Source organism: Oncorhynchus kisutch, linkage group LG5, assembly GCF_002021735.2.
Source record: "Oncorhynchus kisutch isolate 150728-3 linkage group LG5, Okis_V2, whole genome shotgun sequence".
Lineage (NCBI taxonomy): Eukaryota > Metazoa > Chordata > Actinopteri > Salmoniformes > Salmonidae > Oncorhynchus > Oncorhynchus kisutch.
Genome location: NC_034178.2, coordinates 75,576,747 through 75,593,255, shown reverse-complemented (window position 1 = coordinate 75,593,255; position 16,509 = coordinate 75,576,747). Strand labels below are relative to the sequence as shown.

General features: G+C 47.1%; 1 protein-coding gene across 2 annotated transcripts in view; it reads left to right on the top strand.

The window, feature by feature from the left end:
• Nucleotides 1–271: 271 nt before the first annotated feature.
• Nucleotides 272–16,509, top strand: part of abhd6a (abhydrolase domain containing 6, acylglycerol lipase a) — a 37,233-nt gene continuing 20,995 nt past the window's right edge. Inside the window, exons 1-3 of one of the 2 annotated variants that reach the window (XM_020484031.2) lie at nt 272–555; nt 3,775–3,913; nt 15,029–15,188. In XM_020484031.2, coding sequence (XP_020339620.1) covers nt 3,795–3,913; nt 15,029–15,188 — 279 coding nt within the window. In that variant the 5' untranslated portion in view covers nt 272–555; nt 3,775–3,794. Of the gene's footprint in view, nt 561–3,774; nt 3,914–15,028; nt 15,189–16,509 lie in introns of both variants that reach the window. The other variant, XM_020484033.2, reaches the window with a different exon arrangement.

Here is a 16,509-nt window from a genome sequence, read left to right as displayed (position 1 = left end):
CAACCTAAGTGTATGTAAACTTCCGACTTCAACTGTAAATGCATCAACACACAATGAAATACACTTTTTAGGTTGAAATGATAGGAAAGATATCAATTATGACTTGAGCATGAATATTAAAATATAAGTAGGTGTCTGGTATACTACATAATTTAAATAAACATTCACAAATACATTTCCCCCGTATTTAAATTGTATCTGTGTTTGGCTCTTCTCCCACGTTTCTGACGCCCCTCTTCGGTCAAGCACTTACATAAATGTGGATCTGACTCCCTCTCTATTGGTCGAGCTTCCTTTTCCTTGACTTGATGTCGGCAGTCATTTTATGTATTTTTTTTTGTTGCTTCTATCGTCCTTCCCTTTAAGATAGATGAAACGTTGTTACATATCTCAGTGAACGTTGCTTCATGACATCTCTAGGTGAAGAGTCAGTTGATAGAAATGTAGGCTTTCGGTGAAGATTACTCGGGTATTTTCATAGAAAGACTGCAGGAAGAGAAGAGAGGGAGAGAGCGAGAGGAGTGTTTCATTGTGACAACCGAAGTCTAGCCTACAGTACGGTAACAGAACTGATTGTAGCCATTAATTGCATGCATTTAATACTGTGTAGCCTAGATTATATGGCCGGCCAGGAAAAACTAGCCTATTCACCTGAAAGTTAACATTTTAAAGATGGCCGATTAGCTTACTGATAACCATATTAGTGAGTAAGGATATTAGTGAGATCTATTATGACGATCGTGGGTGTTTTTCTGGTTATTGGCTATTTTCCGGCACCTGATCTGATTGTTATGCGCGTGTGTCTGATGTGTAAAAAAAAAAAAACAGGAAGTAACATAATTATTTTGTTTCAGTAGTTTTTATTGGGAAATGGTGAGGCTGTGTATACGTAATAATTTCAGAAGGGTGTCCTGAAACATGAGTCGACAGTCCCTATGCAGAACAATGGACAGTTGACACCCCTAGGGGATTGGGTGAATACACTGCACAGCACAGTGTCCTGAATGGTGAATGACTGCAGTTTCCAATTAATGGTCTGCTCAGAGCTGACCCTTTTACATAACTAAACTCAAATGGCACTCTTACATAGTGTGTGTGTGGAAAATGACTAGGGTGGACTGTAATTTAGGTTCAGGACTGTTGCTGCCACCATGGACTGTATAAACTTTTAAAAAACTGTTTTACCTTTATTTAACTAGGCAAGTTAGTTAAGAACAAATTCTTATTTTCAATGACGGGCTAGGAACAGTGGGTTAACTGCCTGTTCAGGGGCAGAACGACAGATTTTTACCTTGTCAGCTCAGGGGTTTGAACTTGCAACCTTCCGATTACTAGTCTAACGCTCTAACCACTAGGCTACCCTGCCACCCCAGCGAAGCTAGGTTCAGAACTGTTGCTGCCACCATGGACTGTAAGCTAGGTTCAGGACTGTTGCTGCCACCGTGGACTGTAAGCTAGGTTCAGGACTGTTGCTGCCACCATGGACTGTAAGCTAGGTTCAGGACTGTTGCTGCCACCATGGACTGTAAACTAGGTTCAGGACTGTAAGCTAGGTTCAGGACTGTTGCTGCCACCATGGACTGTAAACTAGGTACAGGACTGTTGCTGCCACCATGGACTGTAAGCTAGGTTCAGGACTGTAAGCTAGGTTCAGGACTGTAAGCTAGGTTCAGGACTGTAAGCTATGTTCAGGACTGTTGCTGCCACCATGGACTGTAAGCTAGGTTCAGGACTGTAAGCTAGGTTCAGGTCTGTTGCTCCCACCATGGACTGTAAGCTAGTTTCAGGACTGTTGCTCCCACCATGGACTGTAAACTAGGTTCAGGACTGTTGCTACCACCATAGACTGTAAGCTAGGTTCAGAACTGTTTCTGCTAACATGGACTGTAAGTTGGGTTCAGAACTGTTGCTCACACCATGGACTGTAAGCTAGGTTCAGGACTGTTGCTGCCACCATGGACTGTAAGCTAGGTTCAGGACTGTTGCTGCCACCATGGACTGTAGCTAGGTTCAGGACTGTTGCTGCCACCATGGACTGTAGCTAGGTTCAGGACTGTTGTTGCCACCATGGACTGTAAGCTAGGTTCAGGACTGTTGCTGCCACCATGGACTGTAAACTAGCTTCAGGACTGTTGCTGCCACCATGGACTGTAGCTAGGTTCAGGACTGTTGCTGCCACCGTGGACTGTAAGCTAGGTTCAGGACTGTTGCTGCCACCATGGACTGTAAGCTAGGTTCAGGACTGTTGCTGCCACCATGGACTGTAAGCTAGGTTCAGGACTGTAAGCTAGGTTCAGGACTGTTGCTCCCACCATGGACTGTAAGCTAGGTTCTGGACTGTTGCTGCCACCATGGACTGTAGCTAGGTTCAGAACTGTTGATGCCAACATGGACTGTAAGCTAGGTTCAGGACTGTTGCTGCCACTTAACTGGCTCATGTTGCAGGTGTTAACCTTTCTAGCACAGGCGGAACCCCTCGACAACATTCCGTTGAAAAGGCAGCGCGCGAAAAAAAGATAGGAGTCACAAAAAGCAGAAATATAGATAAAATGAATCACTAACCTTTGATGATCTTCATCAGATGACACTCATAGGACATCATGTTACACAATACATGTATGTTTTGTTCGATAATGTGCATATTTATATCCAAAAATCTCAGTTTACATTGGCGCGTTATGTGCAGTAATGTTTTTATTCCAAAACATCCGGTGAATACTCATAATAAACATTGATAAAAGATACTAGTGTTATTCACAGAATTAAAGATAGCGGTTGCATTAATTAGAAGTCTGTGTCAGATTTCAAAAAAACTTTACTGAAAAAGCATAATCTGAGAACGGCGCTCAGAACCCAAAACAGCCAGAGGAATATCCGCCATTTTGGAATCAACAAAGTTAGAAACAACACCATAAATATTCACTTACCTTTGATGATCTTCATCAGAAGCCACTCCCATGAATCCCAGTTCGACAATAAATGACTGATTTGTTCCATAAAGTTCCATCATTTATTGTTAGCGTGTTCAGCCCAGTAATCCATCTTCATGAGGCGCGAGCATATCATCCAAACAAAAACTCTAAAAGTTCCGTTACAGTCCTTTAGAAACATGTCAAACGATGTATAGAATCAATCGTTAGGATGTTTTTAACATAAAATATCAATAATGTTCCAACCGGAGAATTCCTTTGTCTTCAGAAAGGCACCGGAACGAGAGGTAACTTTGTCGGGAGCGCGCGTCATGAGACCAAGGCTCTCTGCCAGACCACTGACTCAGAGGTCTCATGAGCAGAATTGTCATTCAAGTTTAGAAAGACGGTTGACATCTAGTGGAAGCCGTAGGAAGTGCAACTTTATCCATATCTCAATGTGTATTCGGTAGGCCAAGCTTTGAAAAACTACAAACCTCAGATGTCCTACTTCGTGGTTGGATTTTTCTCAGGTTTTCGCCTGCCATATTAGTTATGTTAGTTATACAGACATCCATTCAAACAGTTTTAGAAACTTCAGTGTTTTCTATCCAATAATATGCATATATTAGCATCTGGGACAGAGTAGGAGGCAGTTCACTCTGGGCACGCTATTCATCCAAAAGTGAAAATGCTGCCCCCTATCCCAAAAAGGTTCATATGTTTAACTGGCTCATGTTGCGGGTGTTAATATGTTTAACTGACTCATGTTGCGGGTGTTAATATGTTTAACTGACTCATGTTGCGGGTGTTAATATGTTTAACTGACTCATGTTGTGGGTGTTAATAACTGTGTTGTTTGCAGGGAACTGCAGCGCTACAGCCATGGATGTAGACGTGGTGAACATGTTTGTCCTGGCGGGAGGAACTCTAGTCATCCCTATCCTGGCCTTCTTTGCCTCATTCTACATGTGGCCTGCTGCTATCATCCATGTCTACAACTGGTAAGAACTGCACTAAGGGAGTGAAAATGGTTGGCCGGCCCTTTAGCTAAATCTATATTACCTAAACCCTCTAAAAAAATAAACAAGTGACCCCTATACCCAAAACAAAACAAAGTGGATAGCAGAGATGCCACTGTGGATATGTCAGTTTAGAAACGGTTCTTCATCCTGTAAGCATTACATGGCAACGCAGGAATTTTGATAGAGCACAGGGTTGCGGGCGAGAAGGTTGTGGGTTCGCAGACCACAGTGGACAAGAGTAGGGGTGGAAAGATATAATTTACTGTATAAGCATTGCCTCGGAATCTAAACTCAGCAAAAAAAGAAACGTCCTCACTGTCAACTGCATTTATTTTCAGCAGACTTAACAAATATTTGTATGAACATAACAAGATTCAACAACTGAGACAAACTGAATAAGTTCCACAGACATGTGACTTGCAGAAATGGAATAATGTGTCCCTGAACAAAGGGGGGGGGGGGGGGGTCAAAATCAAAAGTAACAGTCGGTATCTGGTGTGGCTACCAGCTATATTAAGTACTGCAGTGCATCTCCTCCTCATGGACTGCACCAGATTTGCCAGTTCTTGCCGTGAAATGTTACCCCACTCTTCCACCAAGGCACCTGCAGGTTCCCGGACATTTCTCGGGGGAATGGCCCTAGCCCTCACCCTCCGATCCAACAGGTCCCAGACATTTCTCGGGGGAATGGCCCTAGCCCTCCGATCCAACAGGTCCCAGACATTTCTGGGGGGAATGGCCCTAGCCCTCCGATCCAACAGGTCCCAGACATTTCTGGGGGGAATGGCCCTAGCCCTCCGATCCAACACGTCCCAGACATTTCTGGGGGGAATGGCCCTAGCCCTCACCCTCTGATCCAACAGGTCCCAGACGTGCTCAATGGGATTGAGATCCGGGCTCTTCGCTGGCCATGGCAGAACACTGACATTCCCGTCTTGCAGGAAATCGCTCACAGAATGAGCTGTATGACTGGTGGCATTGTCATGCTGGAGGGTCATGTTAGGATGAGCCTGCAGGAGGGAGGAGGATGTCTTCCCTGTAACGCATAGGGTTGAGATTGCCTGCAATGACAACAAGCTCAGTCCAATGATGCTGTGACACACCGCCCCAGACCATTACGGACCCTCCACCACCAAATCGATCCCGCTCCAGAGTACAGGCCTCGGTGTAACGCTCATTCCTTCGACGATAATCGCGAATCCAACCATCACCCCTGGTGAGACAAAACCGCGACTCATCAGTGAAGGGCACTTTTTGTTAGTCCTGTCTGGTCCAGCGACGGTGGGTTTGTGCCCATAGGCGACGTTGTTGCCGGTGATGTCTGGTGAGGACCTGCTTTTACAACAGGCCTACAAGCCCTCAGTCCAGCCGCTCTCAGCCTATTGTGGACAGTCTGAGCACTGATGGAGGGATTGTGTGTTCCTGGTGTAACTCGGATGTACTGATCCAGTGCAGGTGTTGTTACACGTGGTCTGCCGCTGCGAGGACGATCAGCTGTCCGCCCTGTCTCTCTGTTGCGCTGTCTTAGGCGTCTCACAGTACGGACATTGCAATTTATTGCCCTGGCCACGTTTGCAGTCCTCATGCCTCCTTGCAGCATGCCAAGGGCACGATCACGGAGATGAGCAGGGACCATGGGCATCTTTCTTTTGGTGTTTTTCAGAGTCATTAGAAAGGCCTCTCTAGTGTCCTAAGTTTTCATAATGTTAATTGCAAACCATTTGTAAGCTGTTATTGTCTTAATGACCGTTCCACAGGGGCATGTTCATTAATTGTTTATGGTTCATTGAACAAGCATGGGAAACAGTGTTTTTAACCCTTTACAATGAAGATCTGTGAAGTTATTTGGATTTTTACGAATTATCTTTGAAAGACGGGGTCCTGAAAAAGGGATGTTTCTTTTTTTTGGGCTGAGTTTATCATGGTATTTGCAGGTCAGAGAATAAATTGAATTTCTGTCATGCAATTCTACGTCATTTTACATAGCTTAATCAATTAATAGTAATAGATGGATTTTTTTTTGTCTCCTCGACTATAGAAGGTTGTACCTCCTGAATGTCAAAGAAACAAAACTATTATATCCCTATATGCTTTGGAGTCACCTCTTTCCCAAACAGTTAGTTTGTATCATAAAGCGTTGCGGACCAAACCGCTGTCATAGATCACTTTAATCAATCAGTTATATTCTCTTATAAATCTTAAGCTAACGAGTGGTAGGCCTGTCTTTACTAAAGGAAGGCCTATGGAACATACCCACTCCATTCCAGTCCTGGTTTTAACTTAACAGCCCTTCACAGACACGGAGGTAGGCTATTTAAAGAGTGCATGGTGGATGACCTACAAATCTATTGATATAGCAGCCCGTAGCCTAATTTCCTCTGTCAAACAGGCCTTGCTCTTATTTCTTAAATGGGAAGAAATAGGCTCCAACACAAAGTCATCTTGTTGTTAGTAATTAAAATGAAGACGTTGAAATCGGTTATGCCTACTGGAATGCGTCTTTCAGCTCCATGAGCTGTCCATTTCTGATTGATTGTGACCGTGACTGCTGCTTCAGGTTTCAGCATCACAGTGTGAGTTAGCAGAATCTGGCTTATTGTGAGGTCAACAACTCTGATAAATACATCACGGGCAAGAAACATATTGTTTTTAACAATATTCTATGATAGTAGTAGCAAGCTATCAAAGTTGACCTCCGGTCATCCTCCTTCTCACCTTCGCGCTCTTCTGCTCAAACCGAACAGACCGTATTGGCTAGAGTGCATTTTTATAGAGGAGGCCTAATAACATGAACATAACGAAGAAGCATTTGACTTTCCTCCTGAACCGCCTCTGTAGGCCTACACAGCACAGCCATAGGTTAGTTAGAGAGCACACAACAACGTTTTTGATCAACAAGAGCAGAGCAGGCCTGGGCTCAGGGTTGGAATATCCATTGCGGTGTGTAATGCAGCCTAGGGCAGCCGCCACACCGGCAGTCACTAGTCATGAAGGTAGTCAAATTCCACATGTAGTCATGGTAATTAGGCTTCTCTAAGCTCTGATGCTGCTTATGGTCATTAGTAGCCTACCAAACTTGTTAACTGCCTGGTACTCAGCACTCGATTGTCCCTTTAACCACTCTGACATCAATGTAATGGAAAATCGAATCAAACACAATCCAACATTTCTATAGGCCATGCAATTGCGTGAGAAAACAGAGTGATGGCCTCTACTAAAAAGAGGAGGATCCCATCAGCTTTCTATAGACTTGGTCTTTCCTAATATTAAGCACATTGCTTTTCTTTACAACAGGAGTATAGCCTACCTGGCTGGCATGAAAATGAATCTCGGGAAAAGCGTCCTCTATTCGCTATGTAAGTTCATAGATGACATGTTTTTCCGCTTTCCCTGTTTCGAGACACATAATTTAGTATATGTAAAGACAAGGTTAAATCACTAATAGTTTGATGGGTGACTATTAGCTTATCACTTGTGAATTATATACTATCACTTGTAAATGATGCCCAGCATCATTCACAGGTGTGACTTCTTCGAATCATAGTCGCACACCTCATGTATCCTACCCCATAGGCCTATAAGGTTAGTATCACACCTCATGTAGCCTAGCCCATAGGCCTATAAGGTTAGTATCACACCTCATGTAGCCTAGCCCATAGGCCTATAAGGTTAGTATCACACCTCATGTAGCCTAGCCCATAGGCCTATAAGGTTAGTATCACACCTCATGTAGCCTACCCCATAGGCCTATATGGATTTATTGTGATGGTCTAGGTAGACTATATTACATGGATTTATTGTGATGGTCTAGGTAGACTATATTACATGGATTTATTGTGATGGTCTAGGTAGACTATATTACATGGATTTATTGTGATGGTGTAGACTATATTACATGGATTAATTAGAATATAGATGTCTGCATCAGTGGCTTGTAGGCTGCGTGTGGAAGCCAGGAGTCTGCATCAGTGGCTTGTATGCTGCGTGTGGAGGGTGGTTAGAGTGTAGAGGCGGCAGGGTAGACTAGTGGTTAGAGTGGAGGGGCGGCAGGGTAGCCTAGTGGTTAGAGTGGAGGGGCGGCAGGGTAGACTAGTGGTTAGAGTGGAGGGGCGGCAGCGTAGCCTAGTGGTTAGAGTGGAGGGGCGGCAGCGTAGCCTAGTGGTTAGAGTGGAGGGGCGGCAGCGTAGCCTAGTGGTTAGAGTGGAGGGGCGGCAGCGTAGCCTAGTGGTTAGAGTGGAGGGGCGGCAGCGTAGCCTAGTGGTTAGAGTGGAGGGGCGGCAGCGTAGCCTAGTGGTTAGAGTGGAGGGGCGGCAGCGTAGCCTAGTGGTTAGAGTGGAGGGGCGGCAGCGTAGCCTAGTGGTTAGAGTGGAGGGGCGGCAGCGTAGCCTAGTGGTTAGAGTGGAGGGGCGGCAGCGTAGCCTAGTGGTTAGAGTGGAGGGGCGGCAGCGTAGCCTAGTGGTTAGAGTGGAGGGGCGGCAGCGTAGCCTAGTGGTTAGAGTGGAGGGGCGGCAGCGTAGCCTAGTGGTTAGAGTGGAGGGGCGGCAGCGTAGCCTAGTGGTTAGAGTGGAGGGGCGGCAGCGTAGCCTAGTGGTTAGAGTGGAGGGGCGGCAGCGTAGCCTAGTGGTTAGAGTGGAGGGGCGGCAGCGTAGCCTAGTGGTTAGAGTGGAGGGGCGGCAGCGTAGCCTAGTGGTTAGAGTGGAGGGGCGGCAGCGTAGCCTAGTGGTTAGAGTGGAGGGGCGGCAGCGTAGCCTAGTGGTTAGAGTGGAGGGGCGGCAGCGTAGCCTAGTGGTTAGAGTGGAGGGGCGGCAGCGTAGCCTAGTGGTTAGAGTGGAGGGGCGGCAGCGTAGCCTAGTGGTTAGAGTGGAGGGGCGGCAGCGTAGCCTAGTGGTTAGAGTGGAGGGGCGGCAGCGTAGCCTAGTGGTTAGAGTGGAGGGGCGGCAGCGTAGCCTAGTGGTTAGAGTGGAGGGGCGGCAGCGTAGCCTAGTGGTTAGAGTGGAGGGGCGGCAGCGTAGCCTAGTGGTTAGAGTGGAGGGGCGGCAGCGTAGCCTAGTGGTTAGAGTGGAGGGGCGGCAGCGTAGCCTAGTGGTTAGAGTGGAGGGGCGGCAGGGTAGACTAGTGGTTAGAGTGTAGGGGCGGCAGGGTAGACTAGTGGTTAGAGTGTAGAGGCGGCAGCGTAGCCTAGTGGTTAGAGCATTGGACTAGTAACCAGAAGGTTGCAAGTTCAAACCCCCGAGCTGACAAGGTACAAATCTGTCGTTCTGCCCCTGAACAAGGCAGTTAACCCACTGTTCCTAGGCCGTCATTGAAAATAGGAATTTGTTCTTAACTGACTTGCCTAGTTAAAGGTCAAATAAATTAAATAAATTCTGAAACACTGAGAAATATTTACATTTCATCAATTACAAACGACATAACCCTTGGACGAGATTAACTAAATACTAAACTCCCCCATTTTCCAGCTACCCATTATGTAAATGTAGATCCATCCCTAACATTCTAATTCTGTACACAACGACCGTTGTCTATTCTTCCTATTTTAGTTGTTGTTATAGTACTGTACCCAGGGGTGGAATTGGGGCGGGGGAGGACAGATTTCCCAAAGTGAAGTAATTTTAACATTGGTGGAATTGTATGTGTTTGTTACATAGAATTTGGGGATTTTTACATTGGGGAGTTACCATAGTGATTTGTTTCCTATTTCTATCCTTGACAATACTCAACCATTACCTTTGCCTCATTTCTAATCTAGTGGAGTAAAGGCCACCCAGAGCATGGAGCAACACAGTATTATCTGAAAGCAATACAAAGGAGTACAGATGCCGTATCTTAATTTGATTCTCCTTGTAGAAATGCAAGATTGTACTGTGTTCGAGGTTTTAAAAGGTGGCAGGTGCTTTGGGCCAGTAACCGAAAGGTTACTAGATCGAATCCCCGATCTGTTGTTCTGCCCCTGAACAAGGCAGTTAACCCACTGTTCCCCGGTAGGCCGTCACTGTAAATAAGAATTTGTTCTTAACTGACTTGCCTAGTTAAATAAAGGTTCAATTAAAAATAATAATCTTAAAGTTTGTAATTTCCATTTATACATTTCTGACTTGATTTAACCTAACGAAAAATGTATCTACTCCTACAAAAATGTCCATTCATTATAATTCACATTTCCTGTTGCTGCAGGATTATTTTCCTGTTTTGTAAAAATGGGTCAAATTAAGTTAGGGCATCTGTTCAGTAGAATTACCTTCTGCAACCTGACCTGTGGACTGACTAGATAGAACAGAGTGGCCCCACTAGCTGTCCTGTCCGTCATGATCTCGTCACTAAGGCTGCTGTGGGGACTTGGCTGTGGCTGGGAGTGTTGTGTTGAATCACTCATCCAAGGTCAATAGTACAGTCTTAGATGAACATTGTTCACACATAAACCACACACACACACACATACACACACACACACACACACACACATTTTCCTTAAGTCAGTCTATCCCGGGGGAAGCAGAGTCACCAGAGCTATTTTCATATTGCAGTAGCTTAGTGGGCAGCGGTCAAACTCAACTGTCTTTCTGTGTTGTGTCCTCCTCTGTAAGGAGAGAGAGAAAGAAAGAGGTAGCAGGGTTTGGGGGGGCTGGGGACTATTTATTGCCAATGTTTAATCTGCAAAGCCTTTCAAAATCAGAGTAGCTTTGAGTAGATCACATATGATCAGATTTAATCTTATGGTTTCACTCCGTTACCCTGGACCATTACGAGATGGGTTCACTCCGTTACCCTGGACCATTACGAGATGGTTTCACTCCGTTACCCTTGACCATTACGAGATGGTTTCACTCCGTTACCCTGGACCATTGCGTGATGGTTTCACTCCGTTACCCTGGACCATTGCGAGATGGTTTCACTCCGTTACCCTGGACCATTGCGTGATGGTTTCACTCCGTTACCCTGGACCATTGCGAGATGGTTTCACTCCGTTACCCTGGACCATTGCGTGATGGTTTCACTCCGTTACCCTGGACCATTGCGAGATGGTTTCACTCCGTTACCCTGGACCATTGCGTGATGGTTTCACTCCGTTACCCTGGACCATTGCGAGATGGTTTCACTCCGTTACCCTGGACCATTGCGTGATGGTTTCACTCCGTTACCCTGGACCATTGCGTGATGGTTTCACTCCGTTACCCTGGACCATTGCGTGATGGTTTCACTCCGTTACCCTGGACCATTGCGTGATGGTTTCACTCCGTTACCCTGGACCATTGCGTGATGGTTTCACTCCGTTACCCTGGACCATTGCGTGATGGTTTCACTCCGTTACCCTGGACCATTGCGTGATGGTTTCACTCCGTTACCCTGGACCATTGCGTGATGGTTTCACTCCGTTACCCTGGACCATTGCGAGATGGTTTCACTCCGTTACCCTGGACCATTACGAGATGGTTTCACTCCGTTACCCTGGACCATTGCGTGATGGTTTCACTCCGTTACCCTGGACCATTGCGTGATGGTTTCACTCCGTTACCCTGGACCATTGCGTGATGGTTTCACTCCGTTACCCTGGACCATTGCGTGATGGTTTCACTCCGTTACCCCTGGACCATTGCGTGATGGTTTCACTCCGTTACCCTGGACCATTGCGTGATGGTTTCACTCCGTTACCCTGGACCATTGCGTGATGGTTTCACTCCGTTACCCTGGACCATTGCGTGATGGTTTCACTCCGTTACCCTGGACCATTGCGTGATGGTTTCACTCCGTTACCCTGGACCATTGCGTGATGGTTTCACTCCGTTACCCTGGACCATTGCGTGATGGTTTCACTCCGTTACCCTGGACCATTGCGTGATGGTTTCACATACTCAGTCTGCTTTCACATTGAAGAGGCCCTAATTGAGTTTTGTCCTCTGCTGCTGTCCACAGCCAAGACATATCTCCTAGGCACTCTTCTTCTCCTTTGTCAATCAAGTTCACTTCTTGTCCATTCTTTGAGAGTGATGTCTGTGGCGCAGACCTCTCACTGACCTGCTGACTCATGCTTTTCAGCAGAGCCCTTCTTCTTTCAGGCTCTTTCCAAATGTCCACTTTGAACTCCTTATAATGGCCCACTCCCCAGGGTTACTCAACAAGCTCTTTATGTCCATTTTGGGGGGGGGGGATACTCGACAAGCCCTTTATGTCCATTATTGGGGGGGGGGGGGGGGTTACTCAACAAGCTCTTTATGTCCGTTGTTGGGGGGGGGTTACTCGACAAGCCCTTTATGTCCATTGTTGGGGGGGGGGTTCCTCGACAAGCCCTTTATGTCCATTAATGGGGGGGGGTTACTCAACAAGCCCTTTATGTCCATTATTGGGGGGGGTTACTCAACAAGCCCTTTATGTCCATTAATGGGGGGGGGGGGTTACTCAACAAGCCCTTTATGTCCATTGTTGGGGGGGGGGTTACTCGACAAGCCCTTTATGTCCATTAATGGGGGGGGGGGGGGGTTACTCGACAAGCCCTTTATGTCCATTATTGGGGGGGGGTTACTCGACAAGCCCTTTATGTCCATTAATGGGGGGGGGGGGGGGGGGGTTACTCAACAAGCCCTTTATGTCCATTGTTGGGGGGGGGGTTACTCGACAAGCCCTTTATGTCCATTAATGGGGGGGGGGGTTACTCAACAAGCCCTTTATGTCCATTATTGGGGGGGGTTACTCGACAAGCCCTTTATGTCCATTAATGGGGGGGGGGGGGGTTACTCAACAAGCCATTTATGTCCATTATTGGGGGGTGTTACTCGACAAGCCCTTTATGTCCATTGTTGGGGGGGGGGGGTTACTCGACAAGCCCTTTATGTCCATTATTGGGGGGGGGGTTACTCAACAAGCTCTTTATGTCCATTATTGGGGGGGGGGGGGTTACTCAACAAGCTCTTTATGTTCATTATTGGTGGGGGGGGGTTACTCAACAAGCTCTTTATGTCCATTATTGCATTATTGGGGGGGGGGGGGGGTTACTCAACAAGCTCTTTATGTCCATTATTGGGGGGGGGGGGGTTACTCAACAAGCTCTTTATGTTCATTATTGGGGGGGTTACTCAACAAGCTCTTTATGTCCATTATTGCATTATTGGGGGGGGGGGGGGGGGTTACTCAACAAGCTCTTTATGTCCATTATTGGGGGGGGGGGGGGGGTTACTCAACAAGCTCTTTATGTCCATTGTTGGGGGGGGTTACTCAACAAGCTCTTTATGTCCATTATTGGGGGGGGGGGGTTACTCAACAAGCTCTTTATGTCCATTATTTGGGGGGGGGGGGGGTTACTCAACAAGCTCTTTATGTCCATTATTGGGGGGGGGGGTTACTCAACAAGCCCTTTATGTCCATTATTGGGGGGGGGTTACTCAACAAGCTCTTTATGTCCATTATTGGGGGGGGGGGTTACTCAACAAGCTCTTTATGTCCATTATTGGGGGGGGGGGGTTACTCAACAAGCTCTTTATGTCCATTATTTTTTTTGGGGGGGGGTTACTCAACAAGCTCTTTATGTCCATTATTTTTTTTGGGGGGGGGGTTACTCAACAAGCTCTTTATGTCCATTATTGCATTATTGGGGGGGGGGGGGGGGGTTACTCAACAAGCTCTTTATGTTCATTATTGGGGGGGGGGGGGGGTTACTCAACAAGCTCTTTATGTCCATTATTGCATTATTGGGGGGGGGGGGGGGTTACTCAACAAGCTCTTTATGTCCATTATTGGGGGGGGGGTTACTCAACAAGCCCTTTATGTCCATTATTGGGGGGGGTTACTCAACAAGCTCTTTATGTCCATTATTGGGGGGGGGTTACTCAACAAGCCCTTTATGTCCATTATTGGGGGGGGGTTACTCAACAAGCCCTTTATGTCCATTAATGGGGGGGGGGGGGGTTACTCGACAAGCCCTTTATGTCCATTATTGGGGGGGGTTACTCGACAAGCCCTTTATGTCCATTAATGGGGGGGGGGGGGTTACTCAACAAGCCCTTTATGTCCATTGTTGGGGGGGGGTTACTCGACAAGCCCTTTATGTCCATTAATGGGGGGGGGGGTTACTCAACAAGCCCTTTATGTCCATTATTGGGGGGGGTTACTCGACAAGCCCTTTATGTCCATTAATGGGGGGGGGGGGGTTACTCAACAAGCCCTTTATGTCCATTATTGGGGGGTGTTACTCGACAAGCCCTTTATGTCCATTGTTGGGGGGGGGGTTACTCGACAAGCCCTTTATGTCCATTATTGGGGGGGGGGGGGTTACTCAACAAGCTCTTTATGTCCATTATTGGGGGGGGGGGGGGTTACTCAACAAGCTCTTTATGTTCATATTGGTGGGGGGGGGTTACTCAACAAGCTCTTTATGTCCATTATTGCATTATTGGGGGGGGGGGGGGGGTTACTCAACAAGCTCTTTATGTCCATTATTGGGGGGGGGGGGGTTACTCAACAAGCTCTTTATGTTCATTATTGGGGGGGTTACTCAACAAGCTCTTTATGTCCATTATTGGGGGGGGGGGGGTTACTCAACAAGCTCTTTATGTCCATTATTGGGGGGGGGGGGGGGCTACTCAACAAGCTCTTTATGTCCATTGTTGGGGGGGGGTTACTCAACAAGCTCTTTATGTCCATTATTGGGGGGGGGGGGGGGGGGGGTTACTCAACAAGCTCTTTATGTCCATTATTTGGGGGGGGGGGGGGTTACTCAACAAGCTCTTTATGTCCATTATTGCATTATTGGGGGGGGGGGGTTACTCAACAAGCTCTTTATGTCCATTATTGGGGGGGGGGGTTACTCAACAAGCCCTTTATGTCCATTATTGGGGGGGGGGTTACTCAACAAGCTCTTTATGTCCATTATTGGGGGGGGGGGGGTTACTCAACAAGCTCTTTATGTCCATTATTGGGGGGGGGGGGGGTTACTCAACAAGCTCTTTATGTCCATTGTTGGGGGGGGTTACTCGACAAGCCCTTTATGGCCTTCCTGTTAGTTTTCCTGTTGCTGCCTTTCTGTTAGTCATTAACTCACTATGTTCTGTCTTTCTCCTAACTAGCTAACTGACCCATGACTGTCTCCCCCCGGCCCCTTATCAGGTACTGGCGTCGGCGGCTGGGCCTGCAGGTTGTCTACTCTGAGAACAGAGGCTACCGGTTCTGTTACTCCCACAGAGGGAAGCCTGGTCCGGGCCGCCCCACTATTCTCATGCTCCACGGGTTTTCTGCTAACAAGGACATGTGGCTGCCTGTGGCTAAGGTACAGTATGGACAGCCGTAGGACAGACATGCACACATTTTGCAGGAATCACATTTACTAAAAATACACTTTTAGTGTCTGCTGAATATCACATATAATGTCAACCTGAAATCAGACCATACAGTATCATAGTAAACAGTACCATAGTACATCAGACTATACAGTATCATAGTAAACAGCAGTGTTGTAGTACTTGTGTCCAGGACTCGGACTCGAGTTCAGATTTTCATGACTTGCCTTCTTGACAATTGGTGACTCGGACTGGCCTTCTCGTGACTTGTTTTTGGACTGGATTGGTCACTGTGATAAGCAGAATATTGGGTGTGCTGAGCAGCAAGGGTTCTGTAGCTAGCAGTGGGAAGGGCACGCCACGACGGCACATGCAGCCTACGTCATCCGCCCCACGTCATCCGCCCCACGTCATCCGCCCCACGTCATCCGCCCCACGTCATCCGCCCCACGTCATCCGCCCCACGTCATCCGCCCCACATCATCCGTCCCACATCATCAGTCCACGTGACAAATAAAATTTGATATGATCAGCTGGTCATCAAATCAAATTTTATTAGTCACATACAACAGAATACAACCTTATATTGAAATGCTAACTTACGAGCCACCTAAACAATGCAGTTTAAAAAAAAATACTGATAAGAATAAGAAATAAAAGTAACAAGTAATTAAAGAGCAGCAGTAAAATAGCAATAGCGAGCCTATATACAGGGGGGTACCGGTACAGAGTCGATGTGCGGGGGCACCGGTTAGTTGAGGTAATATGTACATGTAGGTAGAGTTATTAAAGTGACTATGCCTAGATGATAACAACAGAGAGTAGCAGCAGTGTAAAAGAGGGGGCAATGCAAATAGTCTGGGTAGCCATTAGACTAGATGTTCAGGAGTTTTATGGCTTGGGGGTAGAAGCTGTTTAGAAGCCTCTTGGACCCAGACTTGGTGCTCCGGTACCGCTTGCCATACCCATGTCTATGACTAGGGTGGTTGGAGTCTTTGACAATTTTTAGGGCCTTCCTCTGACACCGCCTGGTATAGAGGTCCTCGATGGCAGGAAGCTTGGCCCCAGTGATGTACTGGGCCGTACACACTACCCTCTGTAGTGCCTCGCGGTCGGAGGCCGAGCAGTTGCCATACCAGGCAGTGACGCAATATGTCAGAATGCACTCGATGTTGCAGCTGTAGAACCTTTTGAGGATCTCCGGACCCATGCCAAATCTTTTCAGTCTCCTGAGGGGGAATGGGTTTTGTCACGCACTCTTCACAACTGTCTTGGTGTGTTTGGACGGTTCTAGTTTGTTAGTGATGTGGA